The sequence below is a fragment of the Theobroma umbraticum genome, unplaced genomic scaffold (genome assembly GCF_002168275.2).
Source record: "Theobroma umbraticum cultivar Fairchild unplaced genomic scaffold, ASM216827v3 scaffold_86.0, whole genome shotgun sequence".
NCBI classification, from domain to species: domain Eukaryota; kingdom Viridiplantae; phylum Streptophyta; class Magnoliopsida; order Malvales; family Malvaceae; genus Theobroma; species Theobroma umbraticum.
In genome coordinates this window covers 4,570,065-4,594,131 of record NW_018397263.1, presented here as the reverse complement: position 1 = coordinate 4,594,131, position 24,067 = coordinate 4,570,065, and the positions used below count along the sequence as shown (strand labels likewise).

Here is a 24,067-nt window from a genome sequence, read left to right as displayed (position 1 = left end):
TAGTACTTGTGTTTTTTGCAATGTTAGATTTACGGTGGGTTTCCTGTTCTATTTTGTTAACTGATATGGGATTGGATATCTTAACTGTATGAGATTGTGCTTGCAAAGATGAGTGGTAGAGGTCTTTTACTATAGGTGAAATTAGGAAAAGGGGGAAATGGGCAATTGCATATATTACACTGACATGTCATGCCTGCATGCGATGAGCCACTCTGCGCCTCTTAAAAATCCTATATGGATCTTATTCTTATCCGAAATTCTCTTTCGCACTCTTCTTCCTTGCCAACTTCTCTCATGGCCAGCGCTTCGAGGCAGCCCCTACACGCCACGGGCGCCATTCCGCCGGTGCAACACTCTTTCCGGCAGGTTATTTCCTCGTTACCCCTAGTATTCCTCGAGAACAAAAGGCAACGGCCGTCCTTTTCCAATCTGAGTGGATATTGCGGCCAACGAAACCTGATTGTGAAGCTAATGGGAAAGGCTACCGCAGGAAGGGATGACATTGTGCCTGCTGCTGAAGACGAAGAAGATGGAATCTCTCTTGGTACCATGAAATTACCTTCCAACACTGATCTTCAGAGATTTGAAACCTTGTTGTTTCAGGTAATTTTCAGCTTTACATTCACTACGTTTAGCAGATTCCGATGCTAATTAAGGCAACAAAGCTGAAATAACTCAATAAAGCTGGTTAGAGTGATCTTAACCACAAGGTTGGAGGTTTTTTTTTTTTCCTGGATTAAAAGCTTGTTTTTTCCTCTGGATCTCTTTATGTTCTTTTCAATGATATTTTTTGTTCCTGGATTTTTTTATGTTTTTTCTATAAAAAAAAAAAAGAAAGCTTTGTTTTTTTCCCTGGATTTTGTTATGTTATTTCTAAAAAATGCTTGTACATGTTGATGCTTTACCAGTAATTGGTTCTTTCTAAAAAAGCTTGTCCATGTTAATGCTTTACCAGTAATTGACAAATCAAAAAGTTTCATTCAGGTTTTGCTTTGGTAATGTCCATACTCCATATCCAAGTTTACTTGGCTGTTTTATTTGCCACTAAAGGAAAGTCTTGCTTGCTCACACGTCCCAACAATAAACAAAATTCAGAATTTCATTTTTGTTTTCTATTGATAGATTCACTTTCCAGTTCTTCCTGCCATGGATGTTTCTGTCCGTTTCTTTCAATGTCGTGGAAGTGATACAAAAGAACATGTAGAATCACATTGAAGTTTTTGTCAGACTTTTTCTTTTTGGATAAATAAAGATTTCCTTTAGCCAAAGCAATCTTGCTACAAAGTACACAAGCTACCAAAATCCAGGGCAGTCACAAAGCAAAAGCTGAAAAAATAATACGAATGAAAAGAAACAGGTTGAAAAAACTCCAAGTTAACGCTCTAAGATACGTCCTTGAATCTCCGATTCTTGCAAAGTAGACTGTTCTATCAGAGTATTTGATTTTTGTCTTTATTCTTTCTTTGTTTCTATAACAGTGGGCCAACAGTCTATGCCAAGGAGCTAATGTGCCACTTCCAGTACCTTTAAAGGTTTGTCATTAGAATTCTTGTTAACTTAATGTTTTTGAATTGAATGGTAATTGCACATACGCACATGTTCTTGGAATGTGACAATGCATATATTCACCAATAGACATAGCCCTCGAAACTTCGTATTCTAGATAGACAAGATCAGCCAAGGTGATACAGGCTACTGACATTAGTTAAAGTTCATTTGCCACTGGTATGTTAAGTCTCTTTTTGGATGAATTAACTGGTATGTTAACTCAGTCTAGTCATAATGCTAACAATACTATTCTTCAGGTCTATTTGGGAGGAACATTTAATGTGTGCATCACATATAAAGGATTGAAAATCACACTACTTGTCATTCCCAATTTAGCATGTCAAAGCTAGCTTTAGCTTCTTGATGGACCAGATGTTTGTGCTGACCATTGTATATGAATTGAGGTTTGTGGCTATTATTTCATAAAAAACGAGTTTATGGCTATTATTCTCATAGTCCTTATTTGATTTGGCCTACAACTTTAAGTTTTTCAAATTGATATAAAGATTTCTTGCTAGATATGTGACAAATTGAATTTCTATCTTCATGCCACATTTGTTAAGTGTAAGGCCCTTTGTGAATTTGAAATATATAAGGTGACATCTGCTGTCATATGTGATTTTTTTTTTTTATTTTTTTGCAATAACTGGAAGATTTTGTATGGTGAACCATTATTCCTATTGATCTAACTGTATCATGTTGATGTTTAAACCTTGTTTTTCCCCCAAGTCTTGCCCAGGTTATTAGTTTCATTTCTTTTGCACTAAACATGGTTGGATTACCCTAACCAGTACATGTTATTGTATGACTTCATCCTGACCTTGGGGATTCTTATTGGCTGTCATTTGTTTATTGCTCAGTTTGTTATCTATTAAGATAAACATGCTATGCATAAGACGGACAATGAAGTTACAACTCCTATTGGCCTTAAATGTTTCTTATCTTTTTGTTCATACAGATTGACAAAATACCAGGTGGAGCTAGACTTGGTTTTATTACAATTGGAGATGGAAAGACTGATGTCCTGGTGTACATAGATTGCTTAGTCTTTCCAGCAACAGATGGTTCAGGTCCAATGTTTCGAGCAATAAGAAATGGACCCTTAAAAGATCAGTCTCCCCCTGGTGAGCCAAGGATCATGAGAAGTCTTCTTCAAGCCCTGCAGAAGTCAGTTGAAATTGCTAGAGTTTGAGCAAGACTTTTGTTTGATATGTAGCACTATTTCCCCATATCCCCCACCTGCCACCTTCTTTATCTATCTTTCCTAGATAAAATATCCTATTTCTAACTAAAGATATATAAACTTGATAGTTCTTTTGCACCCTGAGCATTTGACTCATTGGTTGGTACATGATTTCTCAAAGAGTAGGGTTTGAATCCCTCTTCCCCAAATATATATATATATATATATATATATATATATATATATATAAACTTGATAATTCTTCACTATCAAGAGATCTAAGTCCAGTCATGCTTATTTTATAGTCATTTTTTGGAAGATACACATAAAAATTGGAAAAGAGAAGGAATAGTGTGATGCTTTCTTTCTTTTTTGGAAATGCTACACAATAAATTACTGCAACAACGGTTATAAGTGGCATAAACCAATAAGTATGTCTGTGCCGTTTTATATGCTGTTAACAACTAGAGGAAAATTCTTTTCTGTCACCATGATTTACTTAAATACTTCCAAATTGGTTGACAAGAAAGAAACATGTTCTATTCTTTCTCTGTTCTTTGAATAATCTGTAAAGAAATTTAATTATACATTGTCAAGGAGCATAGTATAGATGATATGCCAACTCCTTTGTCTCATTGTGAATGCATTGGATTCTTCATTCAGAATCAATGATGTTGTAGCTCTCCTTGAATAAAATATATGGTGAAAAAAATAAAAATTCTACATCCAGTTACTTCCTATGGGGCAGTGTTTATCCTATAAATTAATGAATGTGAAACTGAAATGCTTCTTGTCTTCTCTTCATTGCTCATGACTTAAGCCAATAGACATCACAGGAAGGTCCCGAAACTTTCAGTTCTGGGTTTCAAAAAAAATGGAGAAACCAGCAGATTTAAAACAAATGCTTTCTGATGGAGAAGATGGTTATGATGCTGTTGTTGTGGGGTCTGGATTCTGTTGCTGCTTGTTGGTTGTCAATGGCAGGAGTTAAGGTATGCCTGGTTGAGAAGTGCAGAAAATGGGAAGCTAAGGATTTTCCAACACAGTTTCACGATCATGTCAGCTGTGAGGATGGAGTCAGAGAGTATAGGGGTCAGCTTTGGCCCAAAGGATGCTTTGTTTCAGGTCAGTCTCCATTTCCACACAGCATAAATTATTTGAGGATATTTTAATATAAAGACGATGCTTCTGTACTTAGCACTGACAATCATCTTCATAGTTATGACATGAGTTTGAAACCTGACTAAAGCCATAATTTGTCTTAACTATAATGTAAACAAAATTATGATTATTATTATTTATGAAATTACAGGTTTATGAACAAAATGATTCACTGGCAACTGTGGCTTGTGGGATTGGTGGAGGTTCACTAGTGAATGCAGGAGTAATGCTGCCAACCCCAGTTCATGCTAGAAGAAATTCAAAGTGGCCAAAGGAATGGGAATGGGAATGGGACTGGGATAGTTGTGAAGCTTCTGCTGCTACAATGTTGAGAATACAAAGTCTTCCTGACCAGTTCCCCATTGCCAAAGTTATGAAAGAAATGGATTACGGAGAGGTAGAAGAAATGGTTCAAGATTCAATGAGGTTAAGCATGAATTTTGATCTTGAAGAGCCCCCATCCGGATTACTGATGGATCAAAATCTGGATATCTGCAAAGCTTGTGGAAATTGTCTTGCTGGGTGTCCATATAATGCCAAGAATTCTACTGACAAAAATTATCTTGTATCAGCAACTCAGGCATATCCTCTTTAACTTTTGATACATTAATTTCAGTTACCAGTCTTATTCCTTTATTTACGTTGGTTGCATTAGTTTTCTTTACTGTGAAATGCTATTCAGTTGCTTCTATGATTTCAAGCTGAAAAATTCACATAGCTTAGCTGGCCAATTTAAACCATTTTTACTTTGTTGCATCTGAAACTTGATTCTGGATTGTTGTTTATGATGATAGTGCGTTTTCTTGTAACAAGTCCATTATTGAGAATACTTTGTTGTTTCATTATTTATAAAAGCCTGTAAAAAGTCAACATCATATCCAAATGTACCCATATTCTCATGCATTTCAGATACAATAACTTCTTGTTATGCCGGCACGATGTATTATTAAAACGGAGTGCAAAGTTCAGTATGTAGTTAAAATTCCATATGAAACATGTGAAGAAGGAGAAATTGGTGGAAAAAGAAGGTGCCTTGTTTACTTAAGTGAGATTGATTATATGGAAGCTGATTTTGTCATCCTGTCAGGTATGAAGCAATAGTGCAATAATTAGGTGTACCTTCAAAATTTTGTTTTCAAAACCTTATGGGAAGCTTAAAGTTTATGTTCCACAGCGGGAGTTTTTGGCACTACTGCAATACTTTTCAAATATCAAATGAGAGGATTAAAACTCTCAGAAGCACTGGGGTCTGGATTCAGCTGTAATGGAAATACTGTTGCTTATCTTGTTGGAAGCGCTGGACCTTTGAATGCTTATGGACTTTTGAATGCTTATGGACTAGATAGAAAGCAACTGTTGAAGAAGCCTTTTCAAGGTCGGCCTGGGCCATCCATCTCTTCATCGCACTCTTCTTCATTGGGTTTCACAATCCAGGTTAAAGATTTTGCTATGCTCAAAAACTTTATTTACTTTTATTCCATATTAGTATTTTAACTCTGTCATGGCACCGGCCCCTTCTACTGTCTTACCGGCTTTCTATGTGGAAACAGAGAGAAAGAAAAAGGTTTTTCTGTTGAAAAGACAAATACTGCAGGAAGGTAGGATCATGGGGTCTGGATTATTTAAAAATTGTCTCACTCATCTACTACAACAATAAAACTGTGCATTCGCCACATTATGATTTATACTCTCTTGATTATCCATGGACTTGGTAGTTTCAAGTAGGGCTGGTTGTATTGGTTTGTGTTGGCAACTCATATTGATTTTGTCAAGAAAAGAGCTGTTACGCGTATTTGTAATTTAGACTCTTCTGAAACTGGCTTTTCTTTCTTCTTCATCTCCTCCTTTCAGTCATTCATTGATTCATTCACTGTCCTTGTTTTTTGGGTGTAGAGTGCTGTACTCCCTACTGCTTATCCTTACATGTTGTTTACAGTGATTGTAACATTTGGATGGCCAACTGGTTACTGGTTCTTTCATGGCATTATAGATAAGAGGAAACATCACATAGGTTCTACGGTCAAGCCACGCAATGGTGCTCTATGCAATAGGACAAGACAAGAGTGATAGGAAAATTATCTTAGAAAAGGAGACAGACAAAATTTGCTTTAATCCACCCCATGACCCTTTACTGCCACGGAAAATTGTGGCCTTTCAAAAGATTACCTAGAAATTAGGGGGAATTCTCTTCATGTCAAAAGTATCAAAGCACATCAGTGCATCTTTTAGGTGGGTGCAATGCGTCGTCAGATTATTCAGATGGTGTTTGTAATCCAACTGGTCAGGTTTTTGATGTGGAGGCTCCTGATCTATTGCATGTGGGCCTCTATGTTTGTGATTCTTCTCTAATTCCATGCTCTGTCGGTGTAAACCCATCCCTTACCATTGCAGCAGCCGCTGAGCAAGTAAGTAAGCACCATTTGAAGGATATTCTTGAGTATAAAAGTAAAAATTGTACAGATTTTGTTTCTAAGGCGCTTGACAGAAATCTATATACAGAAGCACATTATAATTTAAAGAGCAGAGAGACATCATATGTGTTGATCAAAGAAACTATGAGAAGGTATGTGGGGGGTATGCCATGCACAGCTTCTCTCAGAATGACAATAAACTTGCAAAATCAGAATAACTGTGACTGTGATGATTGGAATTGGGTTATGAAAAATTCTCACCCAACTTTAAAAGGGAAAGTTGGTGGTTATGTTGTCTTCAGAGCCATTGAGAAGGATAAGCTGCATGTTATAGATGGGCAAATAGACTGGTGTGAAGTAGATTACAGAACCCCTTACACGCAGTATATGCACTATCGACTTCTCCTAGCTGCTGCTTCTGGTACAAGGTACAAAAAGGCATCAATTTGCATTCCTTTTAATTCTCCTTTTATGTTCTAGAAAATCATACCATTGGTTAGATGCAGTTATATTCTCGAGGGCAAGAAGATAATGAATCCTTATCTTTTTGCGCCACATTCTTGGAGGGAGACAAGAACAGTGCATGTGACATTCAAAAGGCTTGCAGGCAACTTTGCTGGGGATGCAGGGTTGAACTTGAAAGGAGAGCTTAGAATTTCCATGATTGAACTACTGAGAAGCCTCTTGAGCCTAGGAGGAAACAGAAAAGGAATATTTATATATCTTTTCTCATTGAATCTCCTTAGAACCTATATTTTACAAATGCAACGAAAAACCTTATCCAACAAGCACTTCGCAGCAAATAAAAACAGGTAGGCTGGAATCTGAGTTTGTTTTTAAAGATGCTTTCAAGTTACACAGGGATCTCACTTGCAAGAGATGTGATTGAGAGAAAAGATCCTTAAGAGTCAAATTATCAAAAAATAGGGAAAAAGTCATGCTTCTATATATATATATATATATATATATATATATCAGTAAACAACTTGCAGATGTCCATGGCTTTACTGGGCAAGGACAAAACCCTGCCTCTGTTGGGGACATCAAAGGCCAGTTTGCGACATGGGCTCCTCATGCTTGTAGCCCGTTGGGTCCCTCGCTATGAGAGATGCGCTTGCAATGACTCTGAGGTTTTTTCTGGTATATCTGGCAACGTATTCTGGCATCAAAGCATGAGCCCCGCAATGCACCAGTGGCAAAACAAGCGAAGCACAACAAAGCTTCCCATGGCAGTCTTTCCTCACCTCAGGAAAATCTGCGAGTACGGATTCATAGTGGACAGCAAGGGAAATAACTCATATTTGATTCAGCCAGAAAGGATACATCTCTGGTGGACGAAGTCTTCTGGTGCCTCCGGAGACTTCTTTTGCTAGCTAACAAGTACATGAAACTGCACCAACCTGGGTTTTGACATGAAAGGGTTGTTGTGGATGGTTTTGGGCATTCATATCTACTGATTGGTGAAGACTCTTCCAAACAAGTTTTCCCTGGCATGTCATCTCACATAAGGTCATCTGAACAAGGGAAAAATGTTGTGATGATTTCCAAGGAAAAGGCATGCAGCAAAGATGCCTGGAGTGGGCCGCTGATCCTTACCAGGGACATGGAGGAGGATCTCAAAGCAGCTGCTTTTCACCTTTGGTGCTCCTTTTCTTGGTTTTGTTTTTAGTTTTTATGTTGTTATCATCGTCTCTATGATTTTTCAACCACCATCCATTGTTGATGTTTATATCAGGATAATTTACCAATAAACTAAAAATCAGCAAAATTAATGAAAATGCCTAATTCATTATTTTTAAATTCATTGGGAATCCTTTATCATATCATTTTATAATCTCTGTTGGATTGAATATAAATCGCATAACATTTAAAAAAAACACTTGAATTATTAAAAAATATCAAATAAATGTTTTTGTTATATTTAATTAATTTTTATATTTTCATTTTATGTTAAATAAATTAATAACTGTTAATTAAAATATTATTTATTTTTTTATATTATATAATACGTTAATATGTTATAATAAATGATAATGTGTTCTTATGATATTTTGAATCAATCTCTTATAAGTATAAAATATAATTAGTTCATGTCTTTTATAAGAATTTATTTGATTAAAAATAAAAATATAAAACTTTGATTAAATGTAATAAGAATAAAAATTTATTTAAATTTTTTGAAAATAATTTAAAATTTTTTCAAGGAGTATACCAATTTAAATTTATTAAAAATAATTTGTTTTAAAAAAAATAAAAATTAACTAACGGACCCTTACGCTTAGCTTTTTCAATTACCAGCCAAATCCATAATTGATGGATAACGGCAGGGTGTGGGGACACTAAGGGGAAGCAAGAAGTTAGGCAAGTATCACGTAAAAACCCCATCTTAATTCTTAACTCAATGAGAAATTGAAAAAGAAAAATAAAAATGACTACTTTCCATTTCTACTCTCATCTTCTTCCTCTTCCTACGACTTCTCCTACTAGTTTCAAAACCCTGATTCCATTGAATGGAATTCCTAAATTCGTCTCTTCACCTAGACATTCTTCTCCTTCTTCATTACTCTGTTCTTCCTCTAAAAACAAACCTTCCCCTTCCGGTGATAACAATCCCAGGTTCGTTCCTCAATTCCCCTTTCATTTTCGTTTCTTATCAAAATTTTTTTGTTTATCGAAGACAAGTTTCTGGTGATGAAACCCAGAAAATCAGAATTACATTTCTACTGCATGGCAATGGAAAACTCGAAGATTTCTATGCTGAAAGTTGTTGAATTATTGATTTTTTTTTGAAAATCCCGATGTATTTACTACTTGCTTTCTAAATGGGTTTCTCCTTTTGATTGTCTTATAAGATTTTTTGTTTATTTTTTACTTTGAGTTTACTTTTGGTTGCTATCATTGTTAATTTCAAATGAATGAAAAGTTTTTTGTTTGTCAACTTTCAGTGACTTTTGCATCATTGAGGGACCGGAGACTGTTCGGGATTTTGGGCAGATGCAGCTGCAGGAAATTGAAGATAATATAAGGAGTAGGCGCAATAGGATCTTTCTCCTCATGGAAGAGGTAATGTTTCATATTTAAGATGTTTTATTTTATCTATAAAAAAAATTGTTTTGATTTAATCTGGGTCTTGTCGTAAGGGTTGAAAGTGCATACTGTATAGAGAAGGAATCTTTGCATGTGACAACAAGTCAGTATTATAAATCCTTCGCATTGCTCCTTGATGCTGTTTATCTGATGCACATATAGACTTTGGAAGTAGTTTTGGGCCATTACCATCCGTCCACGAAATAGGGTCAAAAAGGGTTACCAAATAGGATAATGCTTTCTTGCATTCGATTGAGTTGTTCTCTTTTCTATTTTCATTTTAAAATATAATTTGTATAGGTAAGGAGATTGCGGATACAACAGCGAATAAAGAATGTGAAAGTTATCAATGAGAACGGTAATGAAGAAATAGATGAGATGCCTGACATTCCATCTTCAATTCCTTTTCTCTCTTATGTGGTGAGTTTAAGGTCCAGATATATTGTCAGTTGGACACTTTATGCTTAGTTAGTAGAGGCACATATGGGGAAGACATGCCTTAAAAAGCAATGTTATCTATCTGGGAAATAGCATGCCTTAAAAAAAAAAAGGACCTATATTGAGATCTGTTAGTGATGCATTTTATGTTTTCATTGTTTACTAATCTTGTTCATCTTTCTGTTGAAGCAGACACCGAAGACCATGAAGCAGCTCTACTTCACAAGCCTAGCATTTATATCTGGAATAATTGTATTTGGAGGTCTTATTGCACCAACAGTAGGTGCTAAGTTCTTTTAATTTTATTTTTAGTTTGTCATAACTACAAATTGTAGTGTTCATGCTTAAATTTGATTTTAAGTTGTCATTTCCTTCTTTTAACTATCATATATAGCATTCATAGACTTGTTTCCAATTGTTTATGGTTAAATTATGCGAGTTTAGTTACTTATATATGAAAAAATGGAGAATGGGCTATGGACCAAAGTAAAGGTGACCATGGCTGGACTGAAGTAATGTATGTTCTCGTTTTCATTTGAACAAGGCCTTTATTCTGTGTTTGTTAATCGGTTAGATTTAGTGCCTATGCTAACTACAACCAACCAATGTCTCATTTGATCCAAATGCCAAGTGCATGTCTTCTTGTATTGCAGTTGATCTAAATATATTTGTCTCTAATCACTGGCTGTTTTTGTTATTGTAATCTACTTTTCATGGCAGCTGGAACTAAAATTAGGTTTAGGAGGCACTTCATATGAAGACTTTATACGCAACATGCATCTGCCGTTGCAGTTGAGGTATTTGTCTGCTTATCCTCATTTATAAATTTTGAAACCTAGAGTAACTACTGCTTTGGTGCAAATGACCATGGAATTGGATAATTAAAGTCTTTGAATTACACTGAAAACTTTTTGGTTTCTTGATTCAGTCAAGTTGATCCCATCGTGGCATCCTTTTCAGGAGGGGTGGTGGGTGTAATTTCAGCCTTGATGCTCATTGAAGCCAACAATGTGGAGCAACAAGAGAAGAAAAGGTGTAAATATTGCCATGGAAATGGTATGTATTAGTCTGTTCCGAGGACATGCTCTTTCCTTTATTTACTTCTGGTAACTCTATTTTATTCCTTCAGACTATTTGAAGTGGTACTTTTTTTCCTAACACACTCTTTCCCTCAACAAAGGAAAAATCATCTGAGTTTCTACTAATTTTCATTTGGTTTTTTATGGTTATCCTAAGAGCAGGTTATTTGGCCTGTGCAAAATGTTCAGCGAGCGGTGTATGCTTGAACATTGATCCTATCTCACTATCCAGTGCTTCTGGTCAGCCTTTGAAAGTGCCTACTACTCAGAGGTGTCCGAACTGCTCTGGTTCAGGAAAGGTAAACTGGATATACACAAACCTAAGATCACCTATGTATGGTTTATTGAGTTTTCTGAATTCAGAAGCTAATTGTCAGTTCTAATTTAGGTGATGTGCCCAACTTGTCTGTGCACCGGGATGATGATGGCTAGCGAACATGACCCACGGATTGATCCATTTGACTAAACAAGGTTGAAGACTTCATTTTCCCCCCTCAAATTTTCAGGATGACAAGCTATTGAGCCCCTTACCTCCACCCCACATTAAGTGAAAAAAAATTTTAAAAAAAGGAAAATAGAAAACTAGAAAAGTAGGGAATGTGGGAGGAATGTTAAATGTATGATTGGTTAATGATTGCAAATGTCATAATGGTTAATACATTCTCGTTCTTGCCTTTTATCTATTCCTGCAGATCAAGTAGTATGTTCCTTTATTATTGTAAGTAGTTGTAACGAGCGAAAATCCAATCAAGGTCAAGTTACTTAAACTGCATCATTTGAATATAAATTTAAACTTGGCAAAAACAATTTAGTTAATAGAACTTGTTTGAGGGTGAACTTTTAAGTCAAGCGATTGCATCCATAAGCTGAAGGCTTGTTGAGTCAAATTCAAGTGGTAGAGAAAAGACGGAATATGTATTTTCCTGTTGACTTTCTAGCACCAAGACAGTTTGGCCGAGTGGTCTAAGGCGCCAGATTTAGGCTCTGGTCCGAAAGGGCGTGGGTTCAAATCCCACAGCTGTCATTTTTTTAATTTTGGCCTTTCTGCTTATACGACGGCGTTTATCTTTTTGTCTTTTAGCCTTTTCTTTTGATGAACTGGCGACGTCGTTTAGCTTTTTGATTTTTCCCCTCTAACACGACATCGTTTAGCTTTTTGTTTTTCCCCTTCGCCCTTTAATTGATCTGGCAGTCATTACAGAGTTCGGGAGAAGCAAGCGAGTTACCAAATGGCTCGACTCATTAGAAACAAAGAAATTTCCACTGATCTCTTGACTCGCTTCCTTAACTCACCAAGTTCCCTGCTGACTCATCCCCGAACTATCTCAAAAAGATCGCTACAAGCCCTAGCTTACGAAGAAATGCAAGCCAATCCAAACAAACCCTACACTCACACTGCTTTGATCCTCCATGGCCTCCTCGGATCCGCCCGCAACTGGCGTTCCTTTTCCGCAGCCTCGCTCCTGTCTCTCCACCTCCCCTTCTTCTGGTAACTAACCCCCCCCCTCCGGTTTGTTTCCTGAGAAAAATTGGAAATAAAGGAAAAGTCTCTAATTTATTTATTTATTTTGTAGAGTGGAGGATGGTGCTGGCGGATTTGAGGAATCATGGGAAGTCAGCGGAGATAGAAGGATTGGATCCACCGCATGATATGGTAAATGCAGCCAAAGATTTGGGAGATTTGGTAAATTCCAAAGGCTGGGATTGGCCTGATGTTGTCATTGGCCACTCTATGGGTGGCAAAGTTGCGTTGCAATTTGCCCAGAGCTGTGCCAATAGAGAGTATGGTGAAAATGTCAAACTTCCCAAACAGGTATCTGCTGCTTCATTGCCCGAATTCTCATAAATCCTTGTTGCTTTGGCTGATTGTCTGTATTTGAGAACTTAATTTTTTGCGAATTTTATTTTGTTTTATCTACTGGTGCAGAACAGCTGTGGGTACTCGATTCTGTCCCTGGAGAAGTAACCTCTGAAAACAGTGATGGTGAAGTAGAAAATGTTTTACAGACCTTGCAAAGTTTACCCTCAACGGTGCCGTCACGGAAGTAAAGCCTTCGCTCCTTGTGTGACATGTTTTTTGTTTATCTTCATGCATTGTTTTCCTTGTTTACTGGCCCTGTTATCTATTGGATAATTCGTCTCAAACATTTATTTATATATATCATTGAGCCTTAAATTGAAATCACTAGAATCTTAAATCTAAAGATGGTTTGGATTCAAGGGAAGATGATTGTTCGGCATTTAGCTATTTGTTTTAAACTATTAATTGCACATTGAAAATTGTTATTTAGAGCCACGGAAGAACTTTAATGCATCTCTCCAGTATTAATGAGTCAGTGGCTAATGCTTCAGTTGTGTGTTGGTCATTCAGCATGAATTGCAATGGTAGATCATTTTATTCTTTGTTCTGTGATATGACAGTGAAGTTGAGAAGCATAATTTGACTAATAATTTTGTCCTTTTGGAGGATATGTAGATCAAAAATATGCTCCTCTTGTGTACTTATATTGTCTGCTTTCAGGTGGCTTGTTAACCATATGATTGAACTTGGGTTCTCTAAGTCATTGTCGGAGTGGATAGGCACCAACCTCAAGAAATCCGGAGAACAAGAGACATGGGCTTTTAATCTTGAAGGTGCTGTCCAGATGTTTCATTCCTACAGGTTATAATATTTAATGATACCACGTTGATAAACTCATTCCACTTTTAATTTGCCCACATCTTTTCTTTGCTGGCTTTTTAGTGAATTATTCAATGTAAAATTTTGTAGGGAGATGTCCTATTGGTCTCTGTTGGAGCACCCTCCAAAGGGACTGGAGATAGCAATTGTCCGTGCAGAGAAAAGTGACCGGTGGGACACAAATGTGATTAATCAGCTTCAAAGGCGTGCTAGTCAGAAAGGAGATGGATCTGCAGGGAAGATTTCAGTTCATGTTCTTCCCAATTCAGGCCATTGGGTTCATGTAGATAATCCCAAGGGCCTTCTTGAGATTGTGGCACCTAAGCTGAAGTGCCTGTTCTGATGTAATTTTAAGAGGCTTTTGGGGCATACAGTGATGGTGTGATACAGGTATAAACCCATGTTGCTTTGGGATCATAAAACACTCTTAATTTAGTCATTAGGCTACTGGGGTGACTTAATTGGGGGAAAACGTTTGAATGATGAAATTTCTTAAGATTGCAATAATCTTGTTGGCAAAAGCAATATCTATTATTGTTGTTTTATTTGGTATTGTTGAAACCAACTGCTATCTCTGCTTATATTGTTCTATTTTGAATATGTTTAATTCATTAGCCTCATCAGATGACTATTATAGTTCTTGGAATGGTTATTAATTCATTTTTAAATCCTATGATGAATGTGCTGCTTCATACTGTCTAAAAGGTTTTCATTGCGTGGCTGTAGACATATAGACAGAGTTATGCTCTGGAGCTATCTTTCTGGTCTCACGGCATTGTCACAATGAAAGATGCATGTATGATGTATTCCAGTTTGTTTCATGTATGGTGGGATCTCGGGCTCCAGTAACATCAAGGGATAAATTGTACTATCGTTCAATTTTCTATCTCTTTTCCTCCCCTTATATTTTAACATCAAGTAGAAATAGCAAGTGCCAAAGAATTATTGGATTTGACCTAGTGGTCGATTGATGCCCTCCCTTAAAGGGATGATTACCTGAGGCCTGGCCCCTGGTTTCTAATTACCAGGGAGCCTCGTGCCCGTATTAACTTAATGCAAAAGAAGAAGAAGAAGAAGGTGGGGAGGCAACTGCCTAGCAAGTAAGGTAACAGTTAATCATTCTGTTTAAACTTGGAATGCCAAAGTGTAGGTTATAATCTCTATGAAAGGCCTTCTGATCAGGGATTCTGCATAACTTTAGAGCAAAATAGACCTAGATCGAAGACAAGTGGGCAAAAAATACTTTTGAGGGGATAATCAGAATGTTGAAGGTAAAAGGTGTAAGCAACTGCTGATAAAATAGACTGCAGCATGGCACAAGCTAATCCGATCATTTCTTCAGGGAAAGTACCAAAACGCCTGCGACTTGGAGATGAATAGTAAAATCGGGGTAACTTGCTTTCCCACCTCCAGATGACTCTTTCCTCTCCGGCCTTGCAAGCTAGCTCAAGGATGCATGAAATTGCAGCCGCGAACGACATTAACATGGCAATTAAAGCAGATTGAGGCTTATTCACAGAGGAAAGCTGGTCGAAAGCTGCTGATAGAAGCTCAACAAGAACATTGACTATGAGAGATCCATTCTGGGATGCTAACCTGAGTTTTGTCAAAACTATAATTAAAATGTTTCAGGAAAGAAAATATTGTTAGCTTCATAATTTAAAAAGTGATATAAAGAATCGTTTTCTGGTATTATTTCTGTCTACCTTTCGGGCTCTATCTCACTCGATCAAGAAACGAAGCATCTAATGTTGAGATATCTCTGTCGGTGCCATGAATATCTCCATCATCCGTGTTGTCCATAAAAGTTTCTTCTAGCCAAGCTTCATGAATATGTTCTACATTGACTACCTGAATCATTATATATAATGAATTTTAATATCAATTTTTAGCTTTATATATTATTATTTTTTGTTTATAATTTTTTAATTAATGTAATACCTATTAAAATTCATTAATTATTTTAAATATGATTTTAAATTTTAATTTTTTTATGAACTAATTTTAATTTAATAAGTTAATTTTTATTAATAATATACATAAAAATTTATTTTAATCAAATATTTAATAAATAATATTTAAAATATTTAAATACAGATTTCGAATAGCAATTCAAAAATTTAATAGACTATTTTTAAAATTCGAGTAACCTATCAAATAAGATTTGGGTTAGAATAGTTTAATGATAACGAGAACCCTACTTATTATTCTTTTATTCAATAAATACATAGGGAAACAAAAACGTTTGTTAACAATCAGCAAAAAGTAAATTTACGAGGACGCATTTACCCTGCACCGGCGTCGAGCCAATGCAAGGTCCTTTTCGTCATTTCAGATCACGGCCACCAAAACCCTAGCTATAAATCGTAGCCGCTGATATCCAAGCTTCCTTTCGAAAGCCAGAGTCGTTGGAGGCTAAAACATTAGGCAAAGCGCTCTCAGAAACCCTAGTTTCTCCAGTTCTCTTTCATTAGCCGGAAGCCATGGTAAGTCTTCTCTTCCCGTCTATTTCGATTCTCGCCGGTGAATAAATCTTGTCCGGCTGCGGAGAAAATGTTTGGGATTGGCGTATGGAAAATAGTTGAAAAGGAATCAATTTTACTGTCTAAATTTTAAAAACAATGTGATTTTATGTTTCTTTATTTTTTTAAAGATTGATTTTATTTACTTTGCACCAGCTCTTATTATGTGTCTATGCTAGATAAACTGAAGTAAAAATTAAACTCAAGTAAAAATAAAATAGGAAATGAGCGATGCTTTGTCTTAGTCTTGAAATGGGCAAGTTTAAATCGGAATCATTTACTAATTGTATTAGGTTTTAACCTCGCATTAGCGTTCGGTGGTGTTTTTTGGAGATGCAAATAGGATAGCCGATGTGATGTATTGATTGATTTGTGGTATTTTGTAGTCAAGGAGAAAGGTTAGGGAGCCCAAGGAGGAGAATACTAATCTTGGCCCTGCTGTACGAGAGGGCGAGCATGTTTTTGGGGTGGCTCACATTTTTGCTTCATTTAATGACACTTTTATCGTAAGTAATAACCTCTTCCATTTACATTGATTTCCTGTTAGTTCACCACCTTTAACATTCTATGTTTGTATTTGCAGCATGTAACTGATTTGTCTGGGAGGGAAACAATGGTTCGCATCACCGGTATGTTTGATGCTTGCCTTTTGAAAACTGGTTTCTTTTGCTATCCTGGGTTTCTGCTGTTATCGTTATCTCTAGATTTGTAAAATTGTCTTAGTTGGTTCTAATATTTTTACTGCCCAACTCCCAAGTTGGATTTATGAAAAGAAACCAACTGATTACCAGTTTAAAATCCAGTTAAAATGTTGTGATAAAAAAATGTTAATTAAACATTGCAACATGCCTTGATCTTCATATCTCAGTGAATATTATTTTTTTAACTCAATCCTCATGTCTTTCAATTGTAGGTGGTATGAAGGTGAAAGCTGATAGGGATGAGTCTTCCCCTTATGCAGCCATGCTTGCTGCACAAGATGTTGCTCAACGTTGCAAGGTCTTATAGTTCACTCTCTGAATTTGTTTCTTGATCACTCATCCTCTGAATTGTGGTGCAATACATGGTTATGCAGTAAACTTATGGCTATTCGTGTTTTTTATCTGTAGGAGTTGGGTATTACTGCCTTGCATATAAAGCTCCGAGCAACTGGAGGAAACAAGACCAAGACACCTGGTCCTGGTGCCCAGTCAGCACTTAGAGCTCTTGCTCGTTCAGGGATGAAAATTGGTCGCATAGGTACGATGCGCTCATCCTTTTATTTCTCATGGTTTTCTTCGGTTAGGTTCATTCACTTCAACTCCTGTAAACTGACATGTAACGTATTCTTCATCTCAGAGGATGTGACTCCCATTCCTACTGACAGTACCCGTAGAAAGGGTGGTAGACGTGGAAGAAGGCTGTGATTCTTTGCTTCCTGCCTCTTTCTCAGCTGCTGCTCATATGCTGGAAGTTTTCCTTCTTTTTTAAAACAATTTCCTGATTAGATTCAAGCTTGTTTTGCCCTGTTCTTTTGTTGCACATTTGTAGTTCTGGAATGGATTTTGATCTGAATTTACAAAGACAAAAGTTGTGGAACTATTCAGTCCAACTTTAAAGTTAAGCTTATAATTATTGTTTTTGGTTTTCCGTGTGGAGGTATAGGAACGCTCCACTTATAATTATTTTTTTATGGTTATGGCACCTTTTGTTTAATAGCAGTAAGAATTTTAATCTTAAATTACCCCGAAAGATAAAAATCTTGCCAGTGCCAATTGATCTTCCCTTGAAGATAAGACCACCAATGCAGGTTAAAAGGAATTCTTAATTAATAAAAAATTATTTATTAAATATCATTTACTGTAATTTTAACAAAAATTAGAACTTATATAAGTTGTTTTATCAAATAACATATTTATAAGAAAAAGCTTATAAAAATAACTAAACAGATTTAATTTAATTTTAAAAGTTATTATTTTTTATAAGAGTTTCATAATAGCTTTTAAGCAATAAAAAAAAAAAAAACAAACCAAATAGGCTCATAGTGTTATCAATTCACCATGGCAAAGAACAAAAAGTTCAGTGAGATTTGAATATATCTCCTTTTGAATTATAAAATTTTCTTTTATGAAAAAAAAGAAAGAAAAAAATTATACTTGTTCATGTTGTTAGAAAATGAGAAACGACGTAGAGGGTATGAAGGAATGTGAGTAAATTCTCTAATAACAAAATCAAAGGTATAAAGAGTATATATACATGTGTTTCAACTAACCTAGACAAAAGGTAGAAAAGGAGCTTAATTAATTACAACTTTAACTAAAAGCTAACATTTAAAAACTTGAATAGCAATTTTTTCAACAATCTTTGCATTAAGCCTATATTTAACTGATATTGTGTATTTCTCTAATTAAATGAAACTGTGCATTTTATTTCTTCTTCTTTGTCCAACTTTCTGATTTCTTCATCTATTCTTCAATCTAGACTCTTTGTTTCCCTTTATTTCCTGAGCTTCTTGGACTTATTATCGATACACTATCTGACACTTCTCCTCAAAATGAAGTGTGAATGTTATGAACTCTCATCTTGCATAATAACTTCTAGAATTGTTTTGGTTGTAAACCTTTTGTGAACAAGTTAGCAAATTGAAGCTATGTTAAAACATGCTCAACTTTGATTTCCCTAGATAAAATTTTCTCTCAAATGAAGTGACAATTTATTTCTATGTGTTTTGTCCTCTCATGAAACACAAGGTTTTTGCTAGTATAGATTATTGATTGGTTGTCACAGTAGAGTTTCATTAGAATTTTATGGTTCATTTCAAAGTCTGCCAACAAGTATTTTAACCACATCATCTCATAACATGTTGATGACATGGATCTACTCTCTGCCTCAGATGAACTTCGAGCTACAACCTGTTGTTCTTTCGACTTTCAGCGTATCATTGAATCTCCAATTAATATACAATAGCTTGTTATAGACTTTCTGGTGTTTAGGCATCCTGCCCAATCACTGTTTAAATATGTGATATTTAGATTGGACCTTGATTTCATTAGAATTCCTTGACTTGGTGCTTTTTTTAAGTACTTCAGCATTCTGTGGGCTACATTGAAATGCTTTTCTGTTGGTCTGTCCATGAACTAAAAAAGGACCTGTACAGCATATGATATATCCGATCTTGTAAAAGTCAAATATAAAAATTTTCTAACTAACTACCTATACCTTGTTGGATTGTTTAATTCCTTATCTTTATCTGTTCTTGACAACTTGTGATTATAATTAACAACGGTGGTTATTGGTTTGGCTCCAAGCATTCCATATTCTTGAAGTAGATCCAATGCATATTTTCTTTGACATATATAAATGCCTTATGGTGACCAAGCAACCTAAAGTCCTAAGAAGTACTTTACTACTCCTAAGTCTTTTAGTTTGAACTATGAACTTAGGTATTCTCTCACATCATTTGCTACTTTGGTTTATGTGTTACCAACTAAAATGTCATCCACATAGGTCAATAATGTAGTGAAAACTCCATTTGTTGAGCTCATGGTGAACAATGAGTAATCCAACAATGATTGTTTGAATCCACAATGTAAAATGGATGAAGTTAGCTTAACATTCCGTTGCTTGGAAGTTTGTTTGAGTCCATATAAGGACTTATGGAGTTTGCATACTAATATTGAACTTCCATGACACTCTACCTTAATTTCTTACCATATACACATTTTCATTTAAATCACCATGAAGAAATGCATTATTCATATCTAAATAAGACAATGTCCAATTGTTTGCAACAGCCAAAGCTAGGAATAGGCTGACAGTTGATTGTTTTACTACTAGACTAAAAGTTTCTTAATAGTCAAAACCTTTAACTTGATTGTATCCGTTGGCAACTAGTCTTGCTTTGAACCTTTATATCTTACCATCAGCATTTAGTTTTACTTTATATACCTATTTGCATCCAATTACATGAGAATCTGAAGGCAGAGGTACAATACTCCAAGTTTCATTGTCCTCCAAGGCTCTTAATATGAGATTCATGGCATTTCTCTAATGAGAATGCTTAATTGCTTGCTAGTATGAACTTGGTTCATTTATGTTAGGGATATTGTGAATGCCTTATGTGCAAGGGATAGATTTTGATATAATAGGTATTTGGATATAGGGTGTGAAGTTTCTGTGTTTGTATGGGATGGTATACCTATTTCATAATCATCTAAGTATTTTGAAGTGTGTCTAGTTCTCATGCTTTTCCTAAGTAGCTATGTTTGATTAAGATTAAAGCTGATTTCTGTTTCATTAGTATTGTGACTAGTATGCAGACTATCTAATATTAACAAGTCATTTGAATTTTCATTTAAATATGATGAATTTGGCTAGTTTGAAACTAGTATAGGCTCAACAGGTGATAATTCAGCTAATGTATGCTTTAAAAGTGAATGATTAGTGAAATTAGGCTCAAAAAGAGTATGAGAATTGCCATGCATCTTAGGTGTTTGATAAAATGCAGATTGATGTCTGTCATGCTGCATTAATAGAAAAGGAAAAGAATCTTCATGAAAAATAATATTTTTAGATATTATGACTCTTTGTGCATCAATATTATATACCTTATATCCTTTGGTGTTATTTAGATAACTAATGAAAATGCACTTACTAGCCCTTTTATCGAATTTCTTTTTATGTTTGGTTAGAGTGGAAACAAAGCATAAGCTCCCGAATGCTTTGAAATGGTCATAGGAGGTGTTTTTTTATGTAACAATTCATATGGTGATCTATTTTGAAATGGTCATGCATCTTAGTTTGTTTTCTTTCTACAACTCCATTTTGTTGTGGGGTATCTACCTAAGATAGCTGATGTATTATACTAGTTTTAACATAAAATTCAATCATTTCAAATTCCTTCCCATTATCTGTTCTAAGACATTTAATTTTAGCATCAAGCTATTTTTGAACAATACTGTTAAAAGAGGGTATAATTGATGAAATCTCTAACTTACTTTTCATTAAAAATATCTAGGTAATTTGGAAAAATCATCAACTATAGTAAAAAAAAATCTATGACTAGATAAGGTATGGTTTTCATATAGACCTTAAATATCCATATGTACCAACTCAAAAACAGTTTTAGAACTTTAAACATGCATGAGGAATGGTAGTTTCTTTTGTTTTGCAAGTGGGCATACGTCACACAATAACTCATTTGAACAATTAATTTCAGGAAATACTTGATGTATTACATTAATTCTCTCCAAAAGAGCATGATTAAGTCTAAAATGCCAAAGATCAATGTCTTTATGTCTTTACTTAAAGGAATTGATACAAAACTAAAAAGAGTGTTGACAAAATTTTCAAAAGTAAGTTGTGACAAGTCTTGACCATCTTGGCTATCTTGCATTAGATACAAGCTTGCAGACACCTTAACAACCTCAATCACTGTTTACGTGGGAATATCCTGAATAACACAATATGTGTTAGTGAAGAGAACATAGGTTTTCTTTGATTTAGTCAACTTAGTTATTGATACAAAGTTGAATTTAAAATCATGGACACATAAGACATTTTCAAGTATCAAGCAAGGGGTCAACTTCACTGTTCCTATATGAGAGACAGTTGCTTCACCATTGTTTAGTAGTTTTACAAAACAATTTTTAATAGGTGTGGCTGAAATGATGTTATTTAGTGTACTAGATATAAAGTCAATTGCACCAAAGTTCACAACCCAACTATTTTGTTTTATCATGAGATTACTAATATGTTTAAATCTAGACGACAAGTTGTTTGTAGTATCAAAACAAGAATGGTTAGATATAATACTTGCAAATATTGAGTTCACAAGGGAATGTTTTTTCTATTGGTTATTAGGTGAATTGTTCTTACTATCACTGTAGTTTGTGCCATTCTCATTGAAAAGCTCCATCAATATGCTAACTAGTTGCTTGATAATGGACATCTGTGACATATTACTAGTCTTCACCTGATCCTTATCATAATTTGACTGTATTTCATTAGCTTTCACTTTAATTGTAACAGAGACATTGTTTACCAATGCTTTTCCTTTCTTATAGCTTGATTCCCTTTTGGTGAATTTAAAATTTTCAAGAAAACTAATTAATCTATAACAATTGTCTTTTGTATGACCTCTTTTTCCACAATGATTGCACATAAGGTCCTTTTTCATTTTTTTCCTTGCATTAGTTGTAGTTAACATGGCAAAAGATTCAAGGAAAGGTTGTGATTGAAACAGAAGATTTCTGTGTGTCTCTTCCTTGAGAACTAGGTTGCATACCTTATCAAGTAGGGCTGAGCATCTGGGTGGTTGAAACCTCCCAACTGATGGTTTCTAGCTGTTTCAGTTGAAAAAGATTTGATCAAATGGCTCCGGTTGAAGAGTCGATTGATCGTGGTGGTTTAGGAAGTTAATCAATTCGATTGTCAGTGGAGAATCTTCCTTTCCAAATTGATTAAAAAATTGACCTCTATAATGTGAAAGGCTAAGCTTTAACTTTTTTTTAACATCCTCTTTCTGATCACCCTTTCACTTTTTGCTTTGAGAATTACTCACAACGTTCACAGGGGTTTCAGTTGAGCTTTTTCCATGAAATCCATTACAAGGACATGAAACTACAAGAGCATACCAATAATTCTTAAAAAGGAGAAAGGAAACCATGAATGATCTTTACTAGTAAAAGGTTTTTCCCTTTTTCTATTGAAAGTGTTGAGAAATAATGGATGTCATCAAAGGTGATGCTATGACAACATTTAAGAAGTAGATTAAGGTTGTTGTTTCTAAGGTTATTGTTTAGTAATGAAATCAAAGATTTGGAAAGAAAAAGAAAAAGGCTTACAAATACAACTGAAACGTGTTAGGATTCAAATGAAAGCTTTGAGAAGATGTCCATCACCGCCATATTTGTTATGCTAAATTTGCCTTTGCAATCGTTAGACTCGACCATTGTCGATCACCATTTGATCGGCTTCTCTGTTGCCTTGGTTAGTGGCGGTCGGTTCCACCACCTCGGTTGGCTTGATCGATTGTGGCCTCCTTTATAATTAAGGCAAACCAAACCATTCGATGCTCCCCCTATTATCAAGAGGAGAGATAGGATCCATGATGATGATCTGTGATCTAATAGCTGAAAAAGATTCATTGAGACTATTTGAAAATCTAAATATCGTATCCTTTAGATACTACTCAATATTCTTTTTGAAGCAGTTTGAGTTGCATTTTTCACACTTACAATGTGGCAACAGTTGAAAGCATTCAATTCCTTTCAAATACTATTTAACTTGATGAAGTAAGCATCAACTGACTTATTCCCATGTGTCACATTTTGTAAATTGAACTACAAATTGCATACTTTTGTGTCATTGGGTTGCGTAAAATTATGGATGTCAACGGGTACCTTATTATAAGATACTTGTGGGTACTCGAGTTGGTTATACTAGGTTAGGGAACTCAATAAACGGGTTCGGGTAGTGAAATCGGGTTCAAGTAGGGTTTAGGTGTCACTCTTTGGGTACCCGTTACTCGAACCCAATTATTTTATATTCGGATTCCGCGAGTACCCGCCTCGAATCCGATTATAATACCCATTTAAATAATTGAATAAAATTGGTCCACTTTGTTGCTGATGTGATTCGAACCCAAGTAAGGAAAAAAAAAACACCCAAAACCTATACCATCTTAACAAACAATTTCTTTTGATAAATGTTGACAAATATATTAAAAATATAGTTAACCAAATTATTAATGTGATGACATTAATATATATAAATAAAAAATTATTAGATTATTAATTATGTTTAAATAATATGAATATCATATCATATTACAAAGGAATATAATTACATTATATACATTTTTAATATAAATGTATTTACTTTTTATTTTGTTTTAAGATTAAATATATTATAACTTATAATATATATACTTAAAGAGAGTTTTTGAGTTTAGAATAGTTTTGAAATCTAACTATTTT

The 24,067-nt window shown here is 35.1% G+C and overlaps 5 protein-coding genes and 1 non-coding gene across 6 annotated transcripts; all 6 read left to right on the top strand.

Moving 5' to 3' along the window:
* The first annotated feature begins 107 nt into the window (after positions 1-107).
* Positions 108-2,867, top strand: LOC149526933 (uncharacterized). Its single transcript, XM_089784321.1, has 3 exons — positions 108-603; positions 1,479-1,532; positions 2,507-2,867. Exons 1-3 carry the CDS (start codon positions 235-237, stop codon positions 2,738-2,740), a joined length of 657 nt encoding a protein of 218 aa, XP_089640447.1. The 5' UTR covers positions 108-234; the 3' UTR covers positions 2,741-2,867.
* A 140-nt stretch (positions 2,868-3,007) lies between these two features.
* LOC110420190 (uncharacterized) lies at positions 3,008-8,103 on the top strand. The gene is given in 14 exon segments (XM_089784299.1): positions 3,008-3,682; positions 3,684-3,773; positions 3,775-3,856; positions 4,044-4,476; positions 4,830-4,979; positions 5,067-5,326; positions 5,786-5,908; positions 5,910-6,089; positions 6,091-6,731; positions 6,810-7,101; positions 7,212-7,621; positions 7,623-7,671; positions 7,673-7,871; positions 7,874-8,103. Coding segments are annotated over 14 exon segments (3,114 nt in total). The 5' UTR covers positions 3,008-3,605; the 3' UTR covers positions 8,002-8,103.
* Positions 8,104-8,698: 595 nt separating this feature from the next.
* On the top strand, positions 8,699-11,610 carry LOC110420337 (chaperone protein dnaJ-like protein). Its single transcript, XM_021433613.2, has 8 exons — positions 8,699-8,919; positions 9,249-9,366; positions 9,691-9,810; positions 10,021-10,107; positions 10,549-10,625; positions 10,757-10,884; positions 11,070-11,206; positions 11,296-11,610. The coding sequence occupies exons 1-8, from the start codon at positions 8,732-8,734 to the stop codon at positions 11,371-11,373; spliced, it is 933 nt and encodes a 310-aa protein (XP_021289288.1). The 5' UTR covers positions 8,699-8,731; the 3' UTR covers positions 11,374-11,610.
* Positions 11,611-11,851: 241 nt separating this feature from the next.
* Positions 11,852-11,931, top strand: TRNAL-UAG (transfer RNA leucine (anticodon UAG)). Its single transcript has one exon. It is a non-coding gene; the product is annotated as a tRNA-Leu (tRNA).
* A 167-nt stretch (positions 11,932-12,098) lies between these two features.
* LOC110420336 (alpha/beta-Hydrolases superfamily protein) lies at positions 12,099-14,223 on the top strand. The gene is given in 6 exon segments (XM_021433612.2): positions 12,099-12,363; positions 12,365-12,396; positions 12,482-12,720; positions 12,840-12,952; positions 13,429-13,569; positions 13,678-14,223. Coding segments are annotated over 6 exon segments (1,005 nt in total). The 5' UTR covers positions 12,099-12,136; the 3' UTR covers positions 13,931-14,223.
* A 1,691-nt stretch (positions 14,224-15,914) lies between these two features.
* LOC110420338 (small ribosomal subunit protein uS11z) lies at positions 15,915-17,723 on the top strand. The gene is made up of 6 exons (XM_021433614.2): positions 15,915-16,073; positions 16,496-16,615; positions 16,693-16,738; positions 17,023-17,108; positions 17,219-17,348; positions 17,448-17,723. Exons 1-6 carry the CDS (start codon positions 16,071-16,073, stop codon positions 17,513-17,515), a joined length of 453 nt encoding a protein of 150 aa, XP_021289289.1. The 5' UTR covers positions 15,915-16,070; the 3' UTR covers positions 17,516-17,723.
* Positions 17,724-24,067: the final 6,344 nt, after the last annotated feature.

Coding starts and splice junctions, on each gene's coding strand:
- LOC149526933 (XM_089784321.1), top strand. CDS start 235: ATGGATCTTATTCTTATCCGAAATTCTCTTTCGCACTCTTCTTCCTTG. Junction 604..1,478: donor TTGAAACCTTGTTGTTTCAG/GTAATTTTCAGC, acceptor TTTCTATAACAG/TGGGCCAACAGTCTATGCCA. Junction 1,533..2,506: donor CACTTCCAGTACCTTTAAAG/GTTTGTCATTAG, acceptor TTGTTCATACAG/ATTGACAAAATACCAGGTGG.
- LOC110420337 (XM_021433613.2), top strand. CDS start 8,732: ATGACTACTTTCCATTTCTACTCTCATCTTCTTCCTCTTCCTACGACT. Junction 10,108..10,548: donor GAGGTCTTATTGCACCAACA/GTAGGTGCTAAG, acceptor TTTTCATGGCAG/CTGGAACTAAAATTAGGTTT. Junction 10,885..11,069: donor TAAATATTGCCATGGAAATG/GTATGTATTAGT, acceptor TCCTAAGAGCAG/GTTATTTGGCCTGTGCAAAA.
- LOC110420338 (XM_021433614.2), top strand. Junction 16,616..16,692: donor CATTTAATGACACTTTTATC/GTAAGTAATAAC, acceptor TTGTATTTGCAG/CATGTAACTGATTTGTCTGG. Junction 17,109..17,218: donor ATGTTGCTCAACGTTGCAAG/GTCTTATAGTTC, acceptor TTTTATCTGTAG/GAGTTGGGTATTACTGCCTT.